The sequence below is a fragment of the Papio anubis genome, unplaced genomic scaffold, assembly GCF_008728515.1.
Source record: "Papio anubis isolate 15944 unplaced genomic scaffold, Panubis1.0 scaffold251, whole genome shotgun sequence".
Lineage (NCBI taxonomy): Eukaryota > Metazoa > Chordata > Mammalia > Primates > Cercopithecidae > Papio > Papio anubis.
The window spans coordinates 67,803-92,262 of NW_022162579.1; the positions used below are offsets into that span (position 1 = coordinate 67,803).

At 43.0% G+C, this 24,460-nt stretch overlaps 2 protein-coding genes and 1 long non-coding RNA gene across 11 annotated transcripts in view; 1 reads left to right on the forward strand and 2 right to left on the reverse strand.

Moving 5' to 3' along the window:
• Positions 1 to 10,410, reverse strand: part of LOC101012144 (zinc finger and BTB domain-containing protein 25) — a 22,654-nt gene extending 12,244 nt beyond the window's left edge. The window contains exon 1 of one of the 7 annotated variants that reach the window (XM_009211725.4): positions 10,313 to 10,410. Coding sequence is in view for 1 of the 7 variants with exons in the window: in XM_009211721.2 (XP_009209985.2) it covers positions 8,155 to 8,213 (59 nt within the window). In the remaining 6 variants the exon portion in view is untranslated. The other 6 variants (XM_003901921.3, XM_017961240.3, XM_031661798.1 and 3 more) reach the window with 6 other exon arrangements.
• Positions 10,402 to 24,460, forward strand: part of LOC101012723 (zinc finger and BTB domain-containing protein 1) — a 26,596-nt gene continuing 12,537 nt past the window's right edge. For 2 of the 3 annotated variants that reach the window (XM_017961239.3, XM_021941301.2), the window contains exon 1: positions 10,402 to 10,774. The gene's annotated coding sequence lies outside the window, so the exon portion shown is untranslated. Of the gene's footprint in view, positions 10,775 to 21,558; positions 21,615 to 24,460 lie in introns of all 3 variants that reach the window. The other variant, XM_021941302.2, reaches the window with a different exon arrangement.
• LOC116272907 lies at positions 19,805 to 23,091 on the reverse strand. Its single transcript, XR_004181435.1, has 2 exons — positions 22,830 to 23,091; positions 19,805 to 20,200 (listed from the first exon to the last, which is right to left on the reverse strand). It is a non-coding gene; the product is annotated as an uncharacterized LOC116272907 (long non-coding RNA).

Here is a 24,460-nt window from a genome sequence, read left to right on the forward strand (position 1 = left end):
TTACATAGAGCACTGAAGTTTACACAGAACTTTCATATACAATAATTTATCTACTTCAGATTAGATAATTTCTATTAATCTATCCTCAAATTAAATGACTTATCTCTTCTATCTGCTCTGTTAAATCTATTCAAGATTTTTGTTTCAAATACTGTATTTTCAGATATAAAATTTTCATTTCGTTCTTTTTTAAAGTTTCTAGTTCTCTGCTGAGATTTCCTATTTGTTCACATATACAACATTATTTTGCTTTACATCCTTGAGCATAGTTATAATAGCTGCTTTAAATCTTCTCTGCTAAATCCAACCTTTGGCTCATTGTGGGGTCAGTCTCCACTGATTAGGGTGATGGTTTCTGGATTATAGCCTAGATATTGTGATTAATACAAATGACTCTAGATTCTGTAATATTCTTCCAAAGAGTGTTTATGTTTTTGTTTTTGTAGACAATTACCTCAGCTAGACTTAAACTCCAAGTTCTGCCTCCCCTGTGGTGGACAGTAGCTAAAATCTCTGCTCCTCTAGCCTTAAGTGTGCTGTTTGGAGGCTGCTCCACACATGTACAGTTCAGGGGTTTGCAAGAAATTCAAGCAGAGTTTATAAACAGTGTTTGGGGTTCTGCCACTCCAACATTCTTTCTAGGATTTTCTCCTGCACTTTCCAGCTGCGTGATCACTGTGAGCTCTGTCCCCATTTCTTCTAGAGAGATTACAGGTTGTTATTACAGTTGTAGCCACCTCTTCATATCACCAGCTGGGACCTATGCCAGTCTAAAAGCCATAAAAACAGAAGCTTATTCACTGCTGTTCTCCTCTTCCAATTGCAGACCTCAATCTAGTTTCTGTAATTCTCAAATGTCACCTAGTCATTTTTAAAACTTTCATCAGCTGGGCACAGTGGCTCACGCCTGTAATCCCAGCACTTTGGGAGGCAGAGGTGGGCAGATCACCTGAGGTCGGGAGTTCGAGACCAGCCTGATCAACATGGAGAAACTCCGTCTCTACTAAAAATACAAAATTAGCCGGGTGTGGTGGCACATGCCTGTAATACCAGCTACTCCAGAGGCTGAGGCAGCTGAGTTGCTTGAACCCGGGAGGCGGAGGTTGCGGTAAGCCGAGATCGTGCCACTGCACTCCAGCCTGGGCAACAAGAGCGAAACTCCATCTCAAAAGGGGAAAAAAAAAATTTATCAAGTTTATATTTATCTGCAGGAAATTGTCCTGATAGGAACTATTCAACCATTGCCCCCTCCTCCAACATTTTGTGTTTTTTTTTTTTTAAATGAAAGCAATTTATTAGAAAATAAATAAAAGAATGGCTACTCCATAGGCAGAGCAGCCCTACTCAACCATTACTGTTTATCAGCAGTTCTAAAAACCTGTGGTCTCATGATCCATTTACACTTTTTAAAAAAAGTATTACAGGCTGGGTGCGGTGGCTCACACCTGTAATCCCAGCACTTTGGGAGACCAAGGTGGGCAGATCACAAGGTCAGGAGTTCAAGACCTGCCTGGCAACTTGGTGAAACCCACCTCTACTAAAAATAAAAATAAAAATAAAAATAAAAAAATAGCTGGGCATGGTGGCATGTGCCTGTAATCCCAGCTACTTGGGAGGCTGAGGCAGGAAAACTGCTTGAACCGGGACCTGGGAGGAGGAAGATGCAGTGAGCCGAGATCACACCACTGCATTCCAGCCTGGGCTACAGAGCGAGACTCTGTCTCAAAAAACAAGTATTACAGATTATGAAGAGCTGCTGTTTATATAGATTATATTTATCAATATTTACTATATTCAAAATTAAAAGACTTTAAAATATTTATTTAAAATAGCAATAAACCCATTACATACTAACATATTTTTTCCTTAAAAAACTTTCAAAAACAAGTGAGAGGAGTGGTATTAATTTACATTTTGCAATCCTCTTTAATACCTGGCTTTAACAGATGCAGCTGGACTCTCTTATCTGATTCTGCATTCAATCTGTTGTCATATGTTGTTTTGGTTCGAGTATATTGAGAATCTGTTCTTACATAAGGGAGATCCTTATTGACCCATGAAACCTTCAGTGGCTCCTTGGACCACACTGAGAACCACTGCCCTACACTATCTTTTTTTCTTTCTTTTTTTTTTTCTTTTAAATCTTGTGAGGTAGTAGAGCAGGTACTATCAGTTCCATTTTATGGCTGGGAACCACAGGCTCAGAGAAGGCAGGAAACATACCTGAAGTCAAACAACTAGCAATTAAATGGTGCTGGTAATACCTCAAGACTGACTTTAAACCCAGGGCCCTTTCTTTAAAACCCCATCTAGAACTTTCAACATTTATACTGTTGGCAGATTTTGCAAATATGTTGAATCAAATAAGGGAGTAAACTTTTCAAGTGTATAAAATGAAACAAAATCTATTAAAAAAAAAACACCAAGTACACATGAGATGCGTTCAAACTTGTTTTGCATAATAGACCTTTGATGTTGTAATATATCAGATTACTTCAAATCAATAGCCCCATTCCAGTGCAAAGTTATTAGAACATTTTCTAATACAACCTACTTTGCAAACTATTAGCTAGACTTTTTGTATAGCCTTTGCTCATCATTCTTTGACTGTCTATTTTATTTTCTCTAGTATGTGAAAAAGCTAAAGTTTCCCATGAATACAGAAAGAGCTTAGAAGTTACATTTGAGACTTTCTGATGAGAATTTTAAGATGTGAGAGAAATTACGGAAAAATAATGTATCATTTTATTATACTTATAAATACTAGAATCAAAATGTAAGAGTGCTACCTTTTTAGAAGTTTTATCTGTCATCAAAGTGATACATTATCATAATATGTTTAGCATTGATATTTAAGAGATTACAAAAACCTTCTTTACCTTCTAGATTGTAGTAACTCTGGATTACTTCAAATTAAGATGGAACAACTTTATACTAGTATCTATGTTTGTTTAAAGCTGGCTTGATAATCAATATATATCTTTGATTCTTATGTATTTAGAAAAATCTACTGTACTAGACTGGACTCTCAGATCTATGGTAGCCAGACTGATATCCTGGACTACACAGCTCTTCATTCTCTCAGGCTGTAAGAATCTTTAATAAAAAAGGAACAAAAAGAGCAAGATGACTGTTTCTGTAGGAAAACAGTCTTAGATATTTTCTCTGTCAATGCTTACCACTGAGACTTTATGATGAATTATCATTCAGACAAGGAGACAGGAAAGTTGGCAGAGGAATATGTACAGCTTTTTTGAGCTACTTACTCACGGCTATAAATACAAAGGCAAAAGCAAAATATTTCAAGTGCCATATGATAAAAGACTTTATATAGCGACTAACTTTTTTAATGGAACTTTCACATGACTGTAGAGGTGTGACATTTTATTACCTAGAGAATGAAAAAATGTTTGTAGAAATCATTTTATCCTGAAACAGAGGTTCTTATTGCTGACTATACTGTAAAACCTTCTATGAAGAGCTGTATTGATGTCTGAGTCCCAACCCAGGCTTAGCCCAAACAGAACTGAATTCCTAGGGGTGAGGCACAGACTGTTTTTTTTTTCTTTTTTAATACAGAGTGTCGCTCTGTCACCCAGGCTGGAGTGCAGTGGCGTGACCTCAGCTCAATGTAACTTCCGCCTCCTGGATTCAAGTGCTTCTCTCTGCCTCAGCCTCCGGAGTAGCTGGGACTACAGGCGCCCACCACCACATCTGGCTAATTTTTGTATTTTTGTGGAGACAGGGTTTTGCCACGTTGGCCAGGCTGGTCTCGAACTCCTGACCTCAGGTGATCCACCTGCCTTGGTCTCCCAAAGTGCTGGGATTACAGGCGTGGGCCACTGTTCTCGGCCAGATTCTTTTTTTAAAAAGCTTCCCAGGTGATTCTAACATGACACCTCAGTTAAGAACCACTGCTGGCCGGGTGCAGTGGCTCACGCTTGTAATCCCAGCACTTTGGGAGGCCGAGGTGGACGGATCACGAGGTCAGGAGATCGAGACCACAGTGAAACCCTGTCTCTACTAAAAATACAAAAAATTAGCCGGGCATGGTGGTGGGCGCCTGTAGTCCCAGCTACTCAGGAGGCTGAGGCAAGAGAACGGCGTGAACCCGGGAGGCAGAGCTTGCAGTGAGCCGAGGTCCAGATCGCGCCACTGCACTCCAGCCTGGGCTACAGAGCGAGACTCTGTCTCAAAAAAAAAAAAAAAAAAAAAAAAAAACCACTGCCTCAGAGGAACAGGGGACCAAGGAAACCCAAGAAATTATTTCACACTCTACAATTACAGTGATATTTAAGAGACTATAAAAAAAAACCTTCTTTACTTTCTAGATTGTAGTAACTCTGGATTAGTTCCAACTAAGTAAGATAGAACAACTTTATACTAGTCTCTATAAATAAACAATTCCTTAAGAGCATTCAAAGTGTGGAAATTATGTTGACTACATTAAATGAACAAATATCAACAACTGTAATTCTAATTGTAACCTTAAAATATTGGCCAGATTGGCCGGGCGCGGTGGCTCATGTCTGTAATCCCAGCACTTTGGGAGGCCGAGGCGGGCAGATAACGAGGTCATGACCATCCTGGCTAACGCAGTGAAATCCCAATTCTACCAAAAATATTTTAAAAAGTAGCCGGGCATGGTGGCGGGCACCTGTAGTCCCAGCTACTTGGGAGGCTGAGGCAGGAGAATGGCATGAACCCAGGAGGCGGAGCTTGCAGTGAGCCGAGATCACACCACTGCACTCCAGCCTGGGCGACAGAGCGAGACTCTGCCTCCACTGGCCAGATTAAGAAACAAAAGTGCTCCATGGCCGGGCACAGTGCCTCACTCCCAGCACTTTGGGAGGCTGAGGCAGGTGGATTATCTGAGGTCGGGAGTTCGAGACCAGCCTGACCAACATGAAGAAACCCTGTCTCTACTAAAAATACAAAATTAGTCAGGTGTGGTGGCACATGCCTGTAATCCCACTGCTTGGGAGGCTGAGGCGGGAGAATCGCTTGAACCCAGGAGGCGGAGGTTGCGGTGAGCCGAGATCACACCACTGCACTCCACTCTGGGCAACAAAAGTGAAACTCTGTCTCAAAAAAAAAAAAAAGAAAGAAAAAAAAGAAACAAAAGTGCTCCTAAACTGGCAACCCGGCATGGGTGGGGAGGCAGAGGAACACACTATTTTCAGCCTTCTTTTCAAATAGTACTTAGGAAAAAGAAATATTTACTCTCTTACTCCATTACACCTAGATTGGAATTCATAACATCTAAAAGTGATATAGAAATTCCAAATCTGAAAATACTGTTTGAGGTAAAATCTGCTATAATTCCAGACATCTGCTTATTAAGATATACTGAGAATGTTAGCAAAGAGGGTACGAGGTGGAGGTGGTAGATGATACAGGAAGAGTAGTTATGCTCTAGAAACCTTAAATGGAACTGGGAAACATTAGTTTGGGGCCTCCTGCCTGTTGGCAGACATAGGCAACCTCCAAGCACTTCTAACTCCCATCTAACCAACATGACATTGTAGGATGCCTGATAAAGCCAAGCACACAAGAAAACTAACAACAGTGAGCACAAATTGTTAACAGACCTTTAAAAAAAAATCAGAACCCGGAGAAAGAAAGGAAAAGATTCTTCTTAGTCCATTAAAGACAGACCAAATTTCTAAAAGAAAAAATAAGGTACTCGAAGGACAGGAGAAAGCTGGAAAATTACAATGCTAGTACAGACCTAGACAGTACAGACAAGAGTAACTAAAACTTCTGGATACAGGTAAACTAATATTTCTTTCGCAATGGAACGGTACTCCCATGAACCCATTACTCAAGTGGGCTAATAAAACCCTTTGCTTAAAGTGCCTGGAGATTTCAGGAAAAACAAAACATCCATGCATGACTGATTTGTAACCAGAGAAGAAATGAATTAGAAAAATATCAAAAATAACTGAAAACTCTTAAGTACTTTTTCTCCCAATAAAGCGCACACACACACACAAAAGAGAAAAAATTCCTGTTAGCAAAGGGAAAGTAGAAGTGTAAATAAAAGCCTGTAATCCCAGCACTTTAGGAGGCCAAGGAGGGCGGATCACCTGAGGTCAGAGTTCAAGACCAGCCTGACCAATATGGTGAAACCCTGTCTCTACTAAACATACAAAAATTAGTTGGGCATGGCGGCAGACACCTGTAATCCCAGCTACTTGGGAGGCTGAGGCAGAAGAGCTGCCAATAAGGGGGAAAAACTCAAATGTCCACGGATAATCAAATGGATAAAGAAAATATGGGACAGGCACAGTGGCTCACACCTGTAATCCCAGCACTTTGGAAGGCCAAGGTGGGCGGATCACTTGAGGTCAGGAGTTCAAGACCAGCCTGGCCAACATGGCTAAACCCCGTCTCTACTAAAAATACAAAAATTAGCCAGGTGTGGTGGCAGGCGCCTGTAATCCCAGCTACTTGGGAGGCTGAGGCCAGAGAATCACTTGAACGCAGGAAGCGGAGGCAGCAGTGAGCCGAAATTACGCCGCTGCACTCCAGCCTGGGTGACAGAGGTAGACTCTGTCTAAAATAAATAAACCAGAAGTATAAATAAATTTAATAAATAATCCTGAAACTGGTGTTTCTTCTTCCTCCTCTATCCCTAAGCAGGTTCAAATAGCAGTATCTTTCCTTTCTTAAGGAGAATACTACTATTCTGGTTATTTTCAAAACCTATTATTATAATAAATACTATATGCAAGGCCTTGTGCTAAGTGCTGTATATACATTATCTCTTAAAATCCTCACTGTGATGACTAATGTATTATTTTCATTTCCATTTTACAAATGAGGAAAAATCCTATGCTTAGGACACACAATCAACAAATGGTATAAAGCGGAGATAAAAAGCCAGGTCTGTCTCCATAGCCTGTGCTAATAAACTGGAGCAGTATTTTCTTAGCTTTCTCTCCTTAAAAGACTGAAGTTCACATGCTATTTGGAATAAATATGCAGAAAAGGGGCACAGGAAGTGGTGTAGAAAGAAGCACTTTATAACTTATCAAGATAAGAGCACCTGCACTGCTTGTTTAAAACAAGGAAAAACCCTGCAATAACATAAAACCCCCAACTCTTTTCTGGCCCTGTTATTGCTAAAACCGACAAGTTGGTCAGGCACCACCTACGAACCATAGTAAATAAATCACTTTGGTTCAGTAGTGGGGAGGGCATTATGCAACACTTCCCAGCACAGTCCTGGCCAGGATATTTTACGGCCAAGGCACTTGGGCCCCTCCTCCCCAGCTAGACAGCCTGGCTCCTTCACATTCCCCTCAGGAGATAGGGTGGAAGCTCACAGCTCCATTTTGTAAGGCATAGAGGGCAGCTGAAAGTCCTGCTTGGCCTCTCTGGGCAACCACAGGCGCCAATAAATCAGCCACAGGCGATTCTCTCATTCCCTTCCTGGCTGAAGCAGGAGCAAGACATAATGCAAAAGAGCACTGATTGGACTTGAGAGATAAGCAATCTAGGCTTAAATTCTACTGCAAATGACTATATCACCACAGCCCAGGTAATGGCCTGTTTCCTCAGGCTTGTAACATGAAGACAGTACCATCTCCTTTTTGGTAAAGATACAAAGTTCATCTATGAAAGCAGCTAGTATGATACTTCCCCCACTGCAAGTATTCAGTAAACAGCGGCCAACTTGAGCAGAATCCATCTCTAATACATGCAAATAAGACATTCAAGGTAGGACTGGACAAAAAAGGTGTAGCAGGTTATGTGGGTTCCTCTCTGCTTTCTTCCTGACCATACCTTGATACTTCATTGATTGCCAGCTCTCAGAACTAATCTATTCCATGTCCTGTCCCATCAGTGTTCTGTTCCCTGTTAAGGAGCTGATGTCCGATAACGGATTCATGATTTGCCCTTAACTAAAATATATGAAGATTGTTAAAGAAGACTTTGATGCCTTAACATAAGCAACCAACCAATGCTGCAAATAATGGTTATTCTTGAAGAGAACAGCAATGAAATTTTCAAGGGTGGCTGAGGGGTGAAGCCTTTTAGTTCCAAAAATACACCATAGCTGGCCTACCTCACCTAGAAATACTATCAAACCCACACAGTGGCCATGCCTGACTTCTCCATAATCTGAATCAAGCCAAGTATAATGACCTCCGCCGGATACATTCTCTACAGGTGAGTGGGGTAAACTGGCACTGCGGTCCTGGCATAGTGGAGAGTGCAATCACCAAGGTGTCTGGAGCCTTGGAGTCTTAGCTATCAAGAGGTGTAGCTAGCTCCAGTTACATCACGCTCTTTAGGCCTGGTGTCTTCTCTGTGATGATCAACAGATTTTCTGTAAGGCACCGCTCAGCTCTAAAATTTGAGATTCCAAAGTGTACTCTACACACTTGATAGTCTTGTGAGAGGATCAACAGCTGTGCCAGACGAACTTGAGTTTCAAGAGAAAGAATGCCAAATTTAATCCCTTGGGGAGACCCGGGCGCTGACTGTTGAAACATGCTAGGTGCTGTCAGGTTCTAGGTACTACGCTGTGCTATGCGCTGCCTCCGCAACTGATAACACCTGATTACTCCAAATAATGAGTGCCAGAGAAGGCGGTGATGGGTCAAGCTTCAAAAAGAAAAACTGGGCCGGGCGCGGTGGCTCAAGCCTGTAATCCCAGCACTTTGGGAGGCCGAGATGGGCGGATCACGAGGTCAGGAGATCGAGACCATGCTGGCTAACACGGTGAAACCCCGTCTCTACTAAAAAATACAAAAAATTAGCCGGGCGAGGTGGCGGGCGCCTGTGGTCCCAGCTACTCGGGAGGCTGAGGCGGGAGAATGGCGTGAACCCGGGAGGCGGAGCTTGCAGTGAGCTGAGATCCGGCCACTGCACTCCAGCCTGGGCGACAGAGCGAGACTCCGTCTCAAAAAAACAAAACAAAACAAAACAAAACAAAACAAAACAAAAAGAAAAACTGGATTTGCTTAGAACAAGATAAACATTTGAAGATAGAAAATAAATTATGAGGGCGCGGGGGAAGTCTTCTTGCCCTAGAAACTAGGTAATCACAAGCTGGGAGTGGAAACACTAGCCGCAGCGTCCTCGCAGCATCTGGAAAGTCGCCCGCTCCTAAGAGCGGTGGGCGCCAAGCGGGGGAGGCCGCAGGCCTATTGGGGTTTCCTGCTAGGGGTCGCACCCGGACCCGCAGTACGGACGGCTCCGCAACCTCGCGGCACCCCGTGTGCCACCCTGAATCAGGCCCCGGCGGCCGCTCCTAGGAGCAGCAAAGGGTGGTTCTGGGTATTGTTGGCCCAGCGCTCACTTGCGGATGTATTTTCCTCCTGTGCCCTGCCTGACATCTCAATGGGACCAAAAACACCCCTCTCCCCAGCTACTTGCATCTCTCCCGTGACCGGTGCAGCTGCAGGCCGCCGCCCTGGGCGGCTCGCGGCGGGAGGGACTGAGACCGGGGCAGCCCACAAGGGCTGGGCCGCGTCGCTTACCCAGATGCCGCCGCGGCGGCAAGCCGACTCCTCCGTGCAGGAGGGGCGGGCTCCCAAGCCGCGCACAGCAAGCGGTGGAGCCGGCTCACGCACCCCGCGGCTGGCTCTCGCGCGGCTTCCCGCGCCGGCAGCCCGCGATGGCCCCACGTGACCGCGTGTCTGGTAGCAGGGGAACGAGGGGCGCCAAGGCCAGGGTGTGCGTGCGTGCGTGCGTGCGTACGTGCGCGCCCTCCCGCCCGCAGCCGGGCGGGGGTCGGCCCGCGCTCTGAGCGCTGCCGCTACAGTTCGCAGTCGTGACTCTGTAGGCGGAAGCACAGGGACGAGCCTGAGCGTCACAGGCTCCCCACAAAAAACCGCGTGACCCGGGGACTTTCCCCAGGGTGTGCAAAAGCACAGGCACCCCCTCAGTTCTGGGGTGAAGGTGGGGGTGGGGAAGGATGCGCCCGCGTGTTCGCTGGGGAAGGGATGAGGGCGCGGGGCCAGGGAGGCCGAGCCGCGGGAGCCTGGGTGGAGAGGCGGACTGGGCGAGGTGGGGCAAGGCGAGGGAAGTGACTCAGGGCCAGAGGCGGACAGGCCCACGGAAGGTGGGGTGGGGGGAGCGCGGGGACTAGGCGACCCTGACCCGACGGGACAGAGCGAGGTTGCTGAAGCACTCGAGGCGGACCGCGAGGGACGGCCCAGCTGCTGGGCCCAACGGGGCAGGGGTCTGACATCTGGACAGAGTGGGAAAACAGCCGCGCATACTGCCCTGGGGAGTCGGGAGGAGCCCAGTCACATCCAGCTGTGCAAACAGGAGGAGGAGGAGGTCCCAAGCCTACCCTTGAGAGAGGGGCGAGAGGGGTGGTCAAGCCGCCGCTGCCGCGACGGCCCCCGCGGTGCGGGTTGCGCCAGCCTCCTCGGAGCCCGACGCAGAAACTTGTTGCAACAAACAGGCGACCGCGGGTGCCCCTAGCAGCCAGCGGCAGAGTGGGTGGGCGGGCGAGAGGGAGGGGAAGGCTGGCGGACGCCGCAGCGAACTGGTGGGCAGACCCGGAGTCGCCGCGTAAGCGGGGCCGGCTCAGTGCGGTGCGGCAGGCGCGGCTGTGCGGCAGCGGAAGTCCTTTGTTGCAGCACAGTCCCTGGCAGAGCCAGAGCCTCTCCGCGCAGCCCAACCCGAGCGCCGAGCGCCGCGCGCCGCCGCCACTGCAGCTCGCGGCCCCTTCGCCTCCGCCCGCCTTTGCCGTGGCTGATTTGCCTTAAACTCCCTAAAATCTCCGCAGCTCTGGTTCCTGCTGCGGCCGGTAAGTATTTGCCAGTTGTGGGGCTATTTGCGCAACTTTCGCCCGGGCCGGAGGGCGACGGGCCGCGGGCCTGGCGGAGTGCGGGGCCGGAGCGGCGCCGACCCGTGCGGGGAGCCGGAGCGCGGCGGACGCGTTGCAAGGACCCGGTGACGGGCGGCTGCCAGGCCGCCTGCTTGTTGCCGGCGCGTCAGGTCCCGGGCGTGCGGCCTCCCTGAGTCGGAGGCAAAGCCCTTACGGAGACTAGTTCCCAAATTAGTTACCTTCTTTTCTTTCTTTCTCTGCCTTTATTTTTTTCGAGGGGGGAGGGGAGGTGTAGACGGGAGGCGGGAGAACCCGGTTGATTGACGTGCCTGGAGCCCGCTTCTCTCAACTTACAGCTGCGGCTCCGCGGCGGGTGGGAGGGGAAGTGTCCCGGAGCCCGAGGCTGCAGACTTGGGCGCGCTCCGAGGGAGGAGGCGTAAGAGCCGTGCAAATTCTTGCTACGCTGTTTCCCACCCCCTCTCGCCGGCACACACGCTTTTTGTTCAGTAAAAAGTGGAAGGTCTGAGTTTGGGAATTTTAAGTGGAAAAGATCTGTTTCCTGGGAAGGAAGTGCTTTCGCTTGCAGCGGTGGGCGCTTACTTAGAAGTTCGGTAAATATGTTGGATGCAGATCGGGAGTCGTTTACTACTAAAGTATGTAGGCAAGGTCTGAGCTCAGCCACCCCACCCAGTCTCCCTTTCTACCTAAGCAACGCGTGTACATGATCTGAAGGGTTGACATGACATTTTCTAAATTGGGCGCATCAGGAAGAGTTGATGAAAATCCTTGACGTTTTCCGGGGATAGGACATTTGTATGTGTGTGATAATGTTCTTAAATCGAGTTTCAGTGTGGCGGTGCACGCAGATTCTTCATTGGTGTTAGTGTATTTCCATACGGTATGTATCACTACAAGAACAGTGTTCCCTTTGACACTCGAACCCAAGGAATGGTCCGAGGCTTTTTGAGGCAACCTAGGATCAATGTCTTGAGTTGAAGTTGGAGGCACTCTGAAGCAGATTTGGTGAAGGATGCAGTTCTTGTAATTTACAGAGCAATCACAGTCTTCTTTGAAACGGAGAAATTAGATTCCATGAAATTTTATCAGTGCAGATAGATATGATGTGGAGAAACGGGGAAAATTGAGTACAAAAAGATGAGGCTTGAATGATGGCTGGCCATCATTTGCTCAGAACCTCAAAACTTTGCTTTTGAATCACTTGCTGGATATCTAATAAAGTCTCAATAATAACTGGATGACTTTGGGAGCTAGAAAGGGGCTTACTCCTCTTAAAGAAACAGGAAACTGGGCCGGGCGCAGTGGCGCACGCCTGAAATCCCAAATGCCGAGGCGGGTGGATCACCCGAGGTCAGGAGTTCAAGACCAGCCTGGCCAACATGGCGAAACCCCATTTCTTCTAAAAGTACAAAAATTAGCCTGGCGTGGTGGCGGGCACCTGTAATCCCAGCTACTGAGAAGGCGGACGCAGGAGAATCGCTTGAACCCGGGAGGCGGAGGTTGCAGTGAGCCGAGATCGCGCCACTGTACTCCAATCTGGGCAACAAGAGTGACACTCCGTCTCCAAAAAACAAACAACAACAACAAAAACCAGGAAACTGAAGCATAGTGGAGGTGAAATGCTTTTACAAAGGTTAGTAGACACAACGTCTACAGTAGAGCCTTCAGTTAACCTCTTACATTCATTTTATGAGCAGTCTTTCTCCATTAATACCACATTTTCATGGTACTGAATAACTCGGGTAGAGCAGTCTTTCCTGAAGCCTTTCTATTCTTCCCACTCCTAATATGATGGCCTACTTTTTCGAGTTTTTTGTGGGGAAGGGACTGGTGTATCATTGTCAGAGAAAAGAGAAACCATATTTAACCAGGGCCTTAGCAGGGCATGAGCGCAGACACAGCCACTTGCTCTTGACCTTGTGCTTTGATCTCACTTTAACACTTCTAAATTTTTGTACTGCTTCCTCATTCTCCTCTTTTGCCAGGCTCTGGGGAAGATACAGTTCATGGACCTTTTTAAGAGTATCTCGTTTTATTTGTAGCCTCATTTCCCTTTCTAATGTGCAGGAGAAAAGAAGTACCTGCTTTCAGACTTGCCCTCTAGCCAGGAAAAGCACTAAGCCTTTGCTCTTCACCTTCTGGTGCAAAGGAGAGGAAACTGTTGATACAGAAATACAGAAAAATTCCCGTAGATTTTTGTTAATAAGCTGCAATCTGTTGTCTTCCCAAAAAATTGAGATATATTTGAGAAACATCTTCTTGAGAGGTCACTTTGGTCTCTACAGAATGTTTTCTCCTGACATTTTCTTCTGTGCTAGTATCTCATGCTAAAACGGAAATTGTTTTTTCTCATATTCTTATGTGAACCAAATTAAGGGTTATTCATGTCTTTTTCCTCAAAATGTCTAAGTAATTTTTTATTATAAAATCCATGCTCTTTGTAAAAATTCAGCCTGTACTGAAGTATATAAAATACAAAAATGAAAGTCATTTTGACTCCCACTTCCCAGAGATAATCACTGTGTACAGTCAATTCCTTGTTTAAAACCTGGTTACAGCTGTGCTGCTGTGTGTGCCTCACTCTGCCTGGGGATGGCCTGTGGTGATTCATGGACTCATGTTCTCTATTCACGTTACTCAGGTTGGTAAGAATTGCCAAGTAAAGGAAAGGGGAGTGTTTTGCATTGGGCTGATTTAAAATTATTTGATTAAGTAACTGGGCTGCTATTTTAGGTTTGTCCTTATTAAATACTTACCGTATCATGGTGGACTATTTTTCATACTTTGTTTATGTTAATGTTGTTGCCCAGCCTCTGATGGATTGATTTACAGCAGCCAAACACATCAAAACAAAAGCAAACCCTCAGCTTTATAGTTTCATAATTTATAATTAGGAAGGAGTGGGTATACTTGCCATGAAGACCACTGCCAGTATATCCCTATGCTGATATACGATGGGGTTCCTCTTGATCAGCACCAAAGATTGCATGCTGAACATATGGAAAGGAAATTAGGAGAAAGAAGGGTCAATGACTGCTGTTTTCAGATGTGGCATGGAAGAGACTGATATTGGGGAGGAAGCGGCGGGGACTCACTCCTTAGATGTGTATTTAAGAATGAACTGTGAAGAAGTTGATGATGATCTAAAAACAGAGCCCCAAAATAGTACATAGAAAGTTAATTAGAACATTGGTTATTTGAGGCTGTTGGGGACATGGGTGGTTTTTATACTACTCTCTTTGAATTTAAAATTGTTTTCAAAATAAAATTTGAAGATTAAAGAATTATTAACCAGATTTTCTTTTGTCTATATGAGATGCATGCAGTCCTTTTCAGAGATAACTGAAGAGCTCCATCCCCACTTTGAAGTATTAGAAGAGGCATGCTCTGGTGGACAGTGGGGAGTTAGCAGATGGAAGGGGATTTAGGGAAGGGACAGGACCTTCCTGCAAGATGGGGCAGTGAGAGAATGATGAGAGCTTTTAGATTCGTAAAAAAGGTGACTCAGGGAGGCTTAGAATGTTCCAAAGGGGCACTTCAGCTAATAGTCATATTTAGAAGAGTGTTGTCTGGTTTACACAAACTGAAACTTAGGGCTTTGAATCAAGAGTCTCAGCTTCTACTTAGAAGATAAGCAGTTTCAGGGAAGTCAACCACTGAACCTGTTTCATTTACAAAATGAGGATAATAAAAATACCTATCTCAGGATGGTTATGAGATCAGTTGTATTAATATACGGGAAATGCTTTGTAAATTTTCAACTACTATGTAAAAGTTGCCGTGATTGAAATAAACAAAAAATTGATAAGCAAAATAAAACTTCCGTGTTTAAACATGTATTCATTCAAAAACTCATCAAATATCAACTAAATGTCAGACATTTAGTAATGAATGAGATACTGCCCTGGTGTCAAGGAGCTTACAGTAAAGCAGGGGAGCCAAATAATTGCAATACCTGCCTTAAGTGTGTAATAGAGCATCATAGTTTGGATGATGCATTATTGGTACCATATAGTTGTATGTATAGGCTGTTTTGGCAGCACGGAAGAGAGGCATCTGCCTCACCCTAAGATCAGAAAAAACTTCCCAAAGAGGCCAGGCACAATGACTCTCCCCTGTAATCCCAGCACCTTGGGAAGCCTAGGCAGGCGGATTGTTTGATCTCAGGAGTTTGAGACCAGCGTGGCCAACATGGCGAAACACTGTCTCTACAAACAATACAAAAGTTAGCTGGGCGTGGTGCCGCATGCCTGTAGTCCCAGCTATTCGAGAGACTGAGGTGGGAGGAACGCTTGAGCCTGGGAGGCGGAAGTTGCAGTGAGCCGAAATTGCCCCATTGCACTCCAGCCTGGATGACAGAGCCAGACCCTGTCTCAAAAAAAAAAAGAAAAGAAAAAATACTTCCCAAACAGGGTGAGCTAGACATTGAAAAGGTTTGAAGCAAAGGAACAGCATGTGTGAAATGGCAAGACTTTTGGGGTGTTAGGTTATTTGGGATGAGGGGGAATCTTAAGGCTTAAAAATGGAGTTAAGTTTCTTAGAATGAACATACATTTTATGATACTTTTTATTGGTTTCATTTTGTTGAAGTTTAATTATATGATTGTGATGTTTTCAGGATTTTGGTTTGAATTAAAACTGGTGCCACAAAATTGGAAACAATACAATTTTTTAAAAAATGTGTAGGATCTGGCTGGGTGTGGTGGCTCACGCCTGTAATCCCAGCACTTTGGGAGGCTGAGACAGGCGGATCACAAGGTCAGGAGATGGAGACCAACCTGGCCAGCATGGTGAAACCCCCGTCTCTACTAAAAATACAGAAAAAAATTAGCCAGGTGTGGTCATAGTGGTGGGTGCCTGTAGTCCCAGCTGCTCGGGAGGCTGAGGCAAGAGAATGGTGTGAACCCGGGAGGCGGAGCTTGCAGTGAACTGAGATTGCACCACTGCACTCCAGCCTAGGTGACAGAGCGAGACTTTGTCTCAAGAAAAAAAAATGTATAGAATCTGCTCAAAGAAGGAAACTGGGTAATCCCTCCCATCATCATAGAGCTGCCTCACCAGTTATTCGTTTAGTAACATTTACTGAATACTTAATATTCCAGAGAAATGAAAAAGCCAAAGTCCTTGTCTCAGAGTTGTTCACAATCTCATGGGGGAGACCAACACATAATTATAACCAATTCTTATTTAGCATTTACTCCCTGAGAGATACTACTTAACAATAACTCCTAAGAGGTAGAAAGGATTACCATCCCTTCTTAGATGACAGAAGTGAAGCACAAATTGACTAAGCAGCCTACTCAAGGTCACACAATAAGTGGCAGAGCCAGAATTTGAACCCAGGCAGTCTGGTTAGTTTGTGCTTTAATGCTTACTTTATGTAGCTGTTCTGATTATTAAAATACAGTGTAAAAAGTGCAAAATAGAGAAATAATACACAATGAGATCAAAACCTAAAATAGTGGGAGAGGAAGGTGTTACAAAGGCTTTCTGCAGGAGGTGATAAACTGATTTTTAAATGATACGTGGGAGGTTCAGACCTAAAGAACCTATTGGTATGAGTAAAACGGGAGGGGAGGTAAGAAATTCATGAAGCATGCTGGGTGTGTGTGGAGGAGGGTGAAGGTGGTGACGAGCAGTTTTATGTTGCTTGAACATGAAGTTTGGAAGCAGGCACTAGCTAAACATGTAAGACTAGATGAGTGGGCATGGGGGGCTTTGTATGCCTCAATAATGATTTTATACTTTAGCCTGAGGATATGTGAGGGGAACCATGGTAGAATAGTGTGATATGATTTTTCTTCTTCATGAATCATCTTCAAAACGGCATTGCTCTTGGAAGGAAAAAAATTACCTGAGAGTGAAGGATTTGAGGGACTGGTTGAGAAGCCTATTTTAATAACTCAGGAGTGGTAATAGAGGCCTTATGAGAACAGGAAAGGTAGGGATGGAGTAGATGGGCAGATTTGTGAAATATTTAATGGGAAAATTGGCAACACTTAATGGTTGATTATGAGGGAGAGGTTCTAGGCAGCTCCCAGGGAGTCTAGGTGATTGGTACATAGTGGTGGCAGCTGAGACAGAATATGGGGGAGGGGCATTTTTAAGTGGGTTCCAGACAAAATCAGATTCCACAGAATTAGTACTTTCAAATAGAAGTCCTACAAAACGGACCCTAAGAATACTAATGCTATGGGCAATAAGAGATTTCCTGGTGAAGCACATTTGGCTGAAAGAGCCTACTGTTTACACAGTGCCCTCTGGTGGTCAGAAGATGCTGTGCTGCCTCTTTAGCATGAATGGATTAAAATGTACTTTTCCTCCTCTACTTCTGGAGGGAGAGGGGAATATTCCAGAAGCCACTGTGTTCCTTCTGCTTTCTGTGTGGATAAGTTCATTTCTTAGAACTATAATGCAACTGAACTACAGGAACATCTCAGTTATTTGTAAGTTATATGGTTGGCAACCTCAGCTATCCAGTGCTTTGGCCTGATGCAAAAGAGGAAGGAAATTTGATCGCCTGTCAACAAAATTCAGGAATTAAAACTTTACATCTTATGAGCATTTCCCTAGGTCTTCAGAAGATGCTGTGCTCCCTCTTGAGGATGAATGGATATGTAGATTCAATTTTCAATGAGTTTTTGTCTAATTTCACAGCCAAGAAGAGATTGAAATGGTGGGCCACAGAAGATCAGCACACCTTTAGGAAGTGACAGTTGTTGGCTTGCAAGTAAAGAGACAGAAAAATACTAACCAGCCAACAAAGCACAATCTCCAAAAGCATAACAGTCTGATCTGAGGCCATTTTGTGTAGATGCAAACAACCCTTGCAAATTTGAACAACTACTGTATTTCAGCAAAACATAATTGTTTCAAAGGAGAAAACAGCCAGCCAGGTGATGCTATATGTGTAGGCTGCAGTTAGAGTAGTATGAAGAGCCCTAGACCAGGATTGAGGAGACCAAGGTCTTATCCTGACAGCCACTAAAACTAAATGTGACTTTGAACATACCACTTAATCTCTTAGGGCCTCAGTTTGCTTTTTGATCTGTAAAGCAGTGGGTTGAACTTGATCATTTCATAAAATTCTATAAACTATAATTATGACATTAATTTTTTAAAAATTGTACTGTGCTTGGATTGAAAAGGCAAAGGAACATTTGTCATCTCTAATTTATGTAAGAGTCCTGTGAGAAGTATGATTATCCCAATTTTATAGATGAGAAAATGGGCTTAAAGAAGTAAAGAAGTTCCCGCATAGCTAAACCTAGTGGTAGAGTTTGTATTCAAACAAACAGTATATGCTCTCTGGGTTCTTTTTTATTTCCTTCACTTGACAAGCACGTATTAAGTGTCAACTATGTGGGAAGAGTGTGCTAGGCACAAGGAACACAAAGGCCATTAAGCCTTGTCCCTGTCTTTGAGGCTTCAGTACAGTAGGCATTGCTATGTCACACTGCTCCTTGGATCTCTTGTCAGTGCTAATGATACAAGTAATACTACTGCACTGTTAGGCTTAATATACAGCTCCATTATGTCTTTAAGATGTGGGTATAAAACTAAGCCACCATTTATATTATTGTTTCTATGGGAATATGTGTTTCAAGTTCCAAATAAATTAAAAATAAAGTTTTAGGATATAACCCAGTTATAATTGCAGAACTTCCCGTACTAAGTACTGAATTTGGAGTCTAATGCACAGCCACTAGTGCAGATAGTGAATAAAATTTTCTAAACTTGATCATATTTGTCACTTAAGTGCATTGAAATAAAATCTCTTATCTTTGGGAGCCTCTACAACTGGTTATTCTTGGAAGTTTCAAGGAGAAACCAAGAGAATGTAATAGAGATTGGACCCTATACCCTGCAAGATGGTATTCTAGGAAAGAATTTTACCAATGTGACGTTATTTTTATAGATGGCAAAATCTTTAAGGTCATGATCTTGGGCTCTAGAGTCATTGCCTGTGTTCTAATCCCACGAAGTCCTCTCTTTGTGATATTACAAAGGTTATATAACACTGTATGCCTCTGTTGTTTAATCTTGAAAATGTGTCTTATAGCAGCATCTACTTTGTGGGGTTTGTTATGAAGATTAAATGCTAAAATGATTCTTACATATGCATACATATACAAAATGATACCTATATATGCATATATACACATATATGCACATATACACACATACATGTATATATATCCATACGTGTGTATATGCAATATATGTGTGTGAGATATGCACACATATATATTGCATATATCCATATGTATATATGTAATATATGTGTGAGAGATATATACATCTCCCTATACATCTGCCTGGAATAGAGCCTGGCATATAGTAAGAAATAACAAATGTTAGCTATTCACATTATTATTGTATTACAGTTGTCATTTACTCTACTTTGATAACCTTCATCTACCAGTCCAGTAAAGCAAATATACCTTCCCTCCCATTACATTTCCAGCCAAGCTGCTGTGTACCCTTGTCAACTATTTACATACACATCTATATAAATACTTGAAATGCCTCACCCTTGCTTTCTGTTTATCCTACTCATTCATCAAGGCTTTACTCAAATCCTGCATCCTTCCTAAAGCCTACTATTTTGGTATAATTAATGCTTTTCTTCTAAACCTTTGCTGAACTTTATTCAGTATAGTTATTTTTATTTTTATTTTTGAGATGGAGTCTTGCTCTGTTGCCCAGGCTGGAGTGCAGTGGCTCAATCTCAGCTCACTGCAACCTCTGCCTCCCAGGTTCAAGTGATTCTCCTGCCTCGCACCCCCCGAGTAGCTGAGATTCCAGGCATCCGCTATCATGCCCAGCTGATTTTTGTATTTTTGTAAAGACGGGGTTTCACCATGTTGGCCAGGCTGGTCTTGAACTCCTGACCTCAGGTGGTCCACCCACCTCAGCCTCCTGAAGTGCTGGGATTACAGGTACGAGCCACTGCACCCGGCCTCAATATAGTTTATTAAACTCCTCAAATTGTTTCTTGGTTTCAAATTTAATTCCTCATATACAGTTATCTCTATTGTACACCATCCTTCTCCACCCTCCATTTCAATGCTTTATCCAGTGTTAGGAACATTATGAGTATTCAATACATTCTGATATTCTGATGTTAAAATGTAAGAATCCTTTCATTACATTTTAGACTTTTAAAATACTCTGTAATCCTCAAATCCATATGCGTACATACGTTCGACCTATAAGACATAGAAATAGGTAAAAGGAAACATACATAAATCTTCCTTGAGATCCAGAGGTAATTGTAAGTCAGTCAGAGATTGGGGTGCTGAATTGGGACTGTGATGCTAGGCTCTCTAGACTTTCACTGAGACTAAGCAAATCTTCTTCAAATGCCTCATTGGTGCTGCAAGTCTATGACACAATTTAAAGGGTGATTATTTGCCTCACAGAAACACTTTAAAATTCCTTTAAGTTACTTCTTTATTCATCGAATATGCTTGTTTATAGACCCTCAAATTATCATTTACCAAGGCTGGAGCAAGAGAAACTTCCAGCAAAACTGTTATTTCCAATTTAACAGATCTAGCAATGAGGAAACATATTTCTGAAATCTTACTATGTCAGTGAGAAATTTACTGAAATAGCTTACACAGTGTAACTTAGGGAACACATTTATCAAATAAGACTAGATTGACAAGCTCCGCCTCCTGGGTTCCTGCCATTCTCCTGCCTCAGCCTCCTGAGTAGCTGGGACTACAGGCACCCGCCACCACGCCTGACTAATTTTTTGTGCCTTTAGTAGAGATGAGGTTTCACTGTGTTAGCCAGGATGGTCTCGATTTCCTGACCTCGTGATCCACCCGCCTTGACCTCCCAAAGGGATTACAGGTGTGAGCCACTGTGCCTGGCCTCAAAAAATTTTAATGAAAAAATTATCTTCAAGAGATAAGCTAAAAGTCTCACAGGAATTTAGATCCCTCCTCCCCTGCCCCATACGCCTCTACCTCTTTTTGGTGTATTAATCCTTCTTAAAGCCTTTCTGGGCTGGGCACAGTGGCTTATACCTGTAATCCCAGCACTTTGGGAGACTGAGGTGGGAGGATTGCTTGAGCCCAGGAATTCGAGACCAGCCTGGGCAACATAGCAAGACCTCATCTCTACAAAAAATATACAAAAATTAGCCAGTCATGGTGGCGTATGCCTGTAGTGCTAGCTATTCAGAAGGTGCGAGGTGGGAGGATTGCTTGAGCCCAGTGAGCTGTGATGGCATGCCAACCTGGGTAACAGAGTGAGACCCTGTCTCAAAAAAATAATAATAATAATTAAAATTTAAGAAAAAAGAAAAAAGCCTTTCTGAATGAGGTGTAACAAGGACAAAGTTGCTGGTGCTAATGTGTGAATGATTGCTATCATAAGTTACTCTGCCTAAAATCAGTTTTACTCAGAACTTGGACATTTGCATAATAATGTTACTTAAACTACAATTCTAGGTCAGCCTAAAAACTGTTGTGTTAGAATTAAAAATTAGACACAGCATTTGTTCAGCTTTCATTTGTTCAGCTTCCAGCTCTATAGGGGGAACATAGGAGTATAAACATGGAGGCAATGGGATTCACACTGTGATGCCTCTGACCCAGAGCACTTGTTCTTTCTACTACAGCATGATGCCTTCTTCTGTAGAGTGGGCACTTTACAGAATACATGTTGAATGGAATCACTGATTTAGGAAAAGTAAAACTTCCTCAAATGATGTTTCCTTGATATTACAGAAAATTTGTGCTACTGCTGATGATCAATACTTTATACAGTTCCTGGTATGCCAAAGGTACTCAATAAATGTTTGTTGAATGAATAAATGTGCATTAAAATGCTATAAGTGCTCTTATTTGTTTTAGTGCTTTATGTTAATAAAAGAATATGTATTTTTACTCAATTGAATTGTGACTATAGCTATAGATGTGCCTATCATATTGATCTTCTATGTAGTTGTATTAATTTTGGTTGCTGATAATAAAACTGCTGTTCATCTAGATAAGAAAGGGTCCTTGGAACTTCTACGCTCTTTATATCATTATTTCAAGCCTGGACTATTTAATACTTGAAAGTTTTTATAGATTAACTACTGGCTTTCTAATGGACTCTTATTTGGAAGGAAATTTTAAGGTTATCAAGTCAAACTTACCCTGATGCTTAAATAAGCATCGCCACCATTACAACATCCACTGTTACTTTCATTATTACATGCCAAGCACCATACATTTTACACATTGCCTCTGTGAATCCTCATATATGATATTGTATTTGAGGTATTGTTATTCCTATCTTCACAGTTCAGGAAACTTAGGGTCAATGAGGATAAGCAAGTTCCCAAAAGTGGGAAAGCTAGATAAGAAGCCAGGTCTGTCTGATCCCAGGCCCATGCTCTTTTCACTACTCTACTGTCCTCAGTAGCATCCTGTTCCTGCTTTAATATGGGTACTCATTCTCCAAACAAGTTTGTTTCATTCTTGAACTACTCTTATTAATAGAAAGTTTTGGTTTTTTGGAAATAATACCTATCCCTCTGGCTCTTACTCTATGGTTGATTATTAAATGTCTCTCTGAATCCTACAAAAATGACTATAGACATAGAAATTTCATCCTACTTAAAACGGGCTTGGGTCAACATTTTTGTGTATTTTTTTCATCTTTTTCCCCCCACCTTTTGAATAAGGTTGTGGCGTGGATTTGTTTTATATAATTCTAACATAATTTTGTATCTTGTGTTTATTTATTTGGCTCTCCATCTTGAACATTTTCCCACTTTGGTAGTTTCCATTCAGAAATATAATTTTTAATTCACTGCCATGTGACAGTGAATTCTGGGGCATAGATTTACCTTAACAACTCCTTTTTTTACTAGGCATTCAAATTAGAAGTAACGCATTAATGAGTATATTTGTGCATACATTGCTTTTTGTATCTAGATACATGCTGAACATGATTCCTCACAGCTTTTTACAGATACCTGAGTTACAGAGGTTTGAAATATTGTACCTACTTGAAACTTGATCTGGCTTCCAGAAAAGGTGCAGTGGTTGCAATTTTAAGAAGGTAGCAGGTCTCATCATAAGCCATCTTCATTTCACCAGTCCCATATCTCTGGCTATGGAACTTTATGTCTTAGAGGTGGCAGGATGGGCATATAGGTAGTAAAAGGGGTGTGTGACCTATATATGATCTGTGAGGAATGGATAAAAAGCAAGTAGAAGTACGTAAACTTAGATACCCTTAAATTACTACTACAGAGCTTGAAGAGTGAACATTTCTCTGAACAGCTTGTTACGTGTTCTTTTTAAGTTCAGTCAAATTGCATAGGAACTTATTTTTAAGTAGAAGATAGATTCTGAAGCTTTATGTATATGGATTAAAAATTGAGGCTAAAATTTGATCTTATTTTAACTTTATAGTTTGATAGGATTTTGAGTGCTTTTAATATTTCCTCTCCTTTCTTCCTTATCCAAAGCTCCCTACACTAAAAATACTTAAATGCCCACTCATATTAAGTCTAATGTTAAGTGAAGAAAAATAGTTGCAGAGAGGTATATATAGTATGATACCATTTAGGTTAAAAAACACAACAAAAGCAAAACTATTTGCCTGGCATCTCATAGGTACTGTATATGCTAACTATGTACATGTGCATCTCAACAGATCTGAAGGTATATAATCCAGAGTGTTTGAAAGGGTTACCTCTGAAAAGAGGTATGTGACCTGAGGTATGTTTTTAGTCTATATGCTTCTATGTTTGAATTTTTTGCTACTTTTTTTTTTTTTTTTTTTTGAGATGGAGTCTGGTTCTTGTCGCCCAGGCTGGAGTGCAGTGGCATAATCTCTGCTCCCTGCAACCTCCACCTCCTGGGTTCAAGCGATTCTCCCACCTCATTCTCTCAAGTAGCTGAGATTACAGGCACCCACTATCATGCCTGGCTAACTTTTTTTATTTTTAGTAGAGACAGATTTTCACCATGTTGACCTGGCTGGTCTCGAACTCCTGACCTCAGGTGATCTGCCCACCTCAGCCTCCCAAAGTGCTGGGATTACAGGCATGAGCCACCGCACCCAGCCTTACTTTTTTCTTTTAACAATTAAAATATATATATATATATAGAAGAGGTCAGGTGCAGTGGCTTACACCCACAATCCCAGCACTTTGGAAGCCCGAGGCAGGAGGATCGCTTGAACTCAGGAGTTCAAGACCAGCCTGGACAACATAGCAAGACCTTGTCTTTACTAAAAAAATTAAAAAAAAAAAACAAAAACCTGGATGTGGCGGCATGCGCCTATAGTCCCAGCTACTCTGGATGCGGGAGGATTGCTTGAGCATGGGAGATTGAGGCTGCAGTTAGCTATGATCATGCCACTGCACTCCAGCCTAGGTAACAGGGTGAGACCCTGCTTAAAAAAAAAAAGGAAGAAAACTTTACACTCTCAGGATAAATAAAATACCTTCTCAAATAAACCCACGCTTCCTTATACCATGAAAAGCATGTTGAGCAACACGAGACACATTCTAACTCTATAGACCTATTGCTTCTCCGATAATTCAAGAAAAGACAAAGGCACTAATCCAACTTATTTGTTTGGTGCCATTTCTGTATAATCTAATAAGGTTTTTCTGTTTTGTTTTGT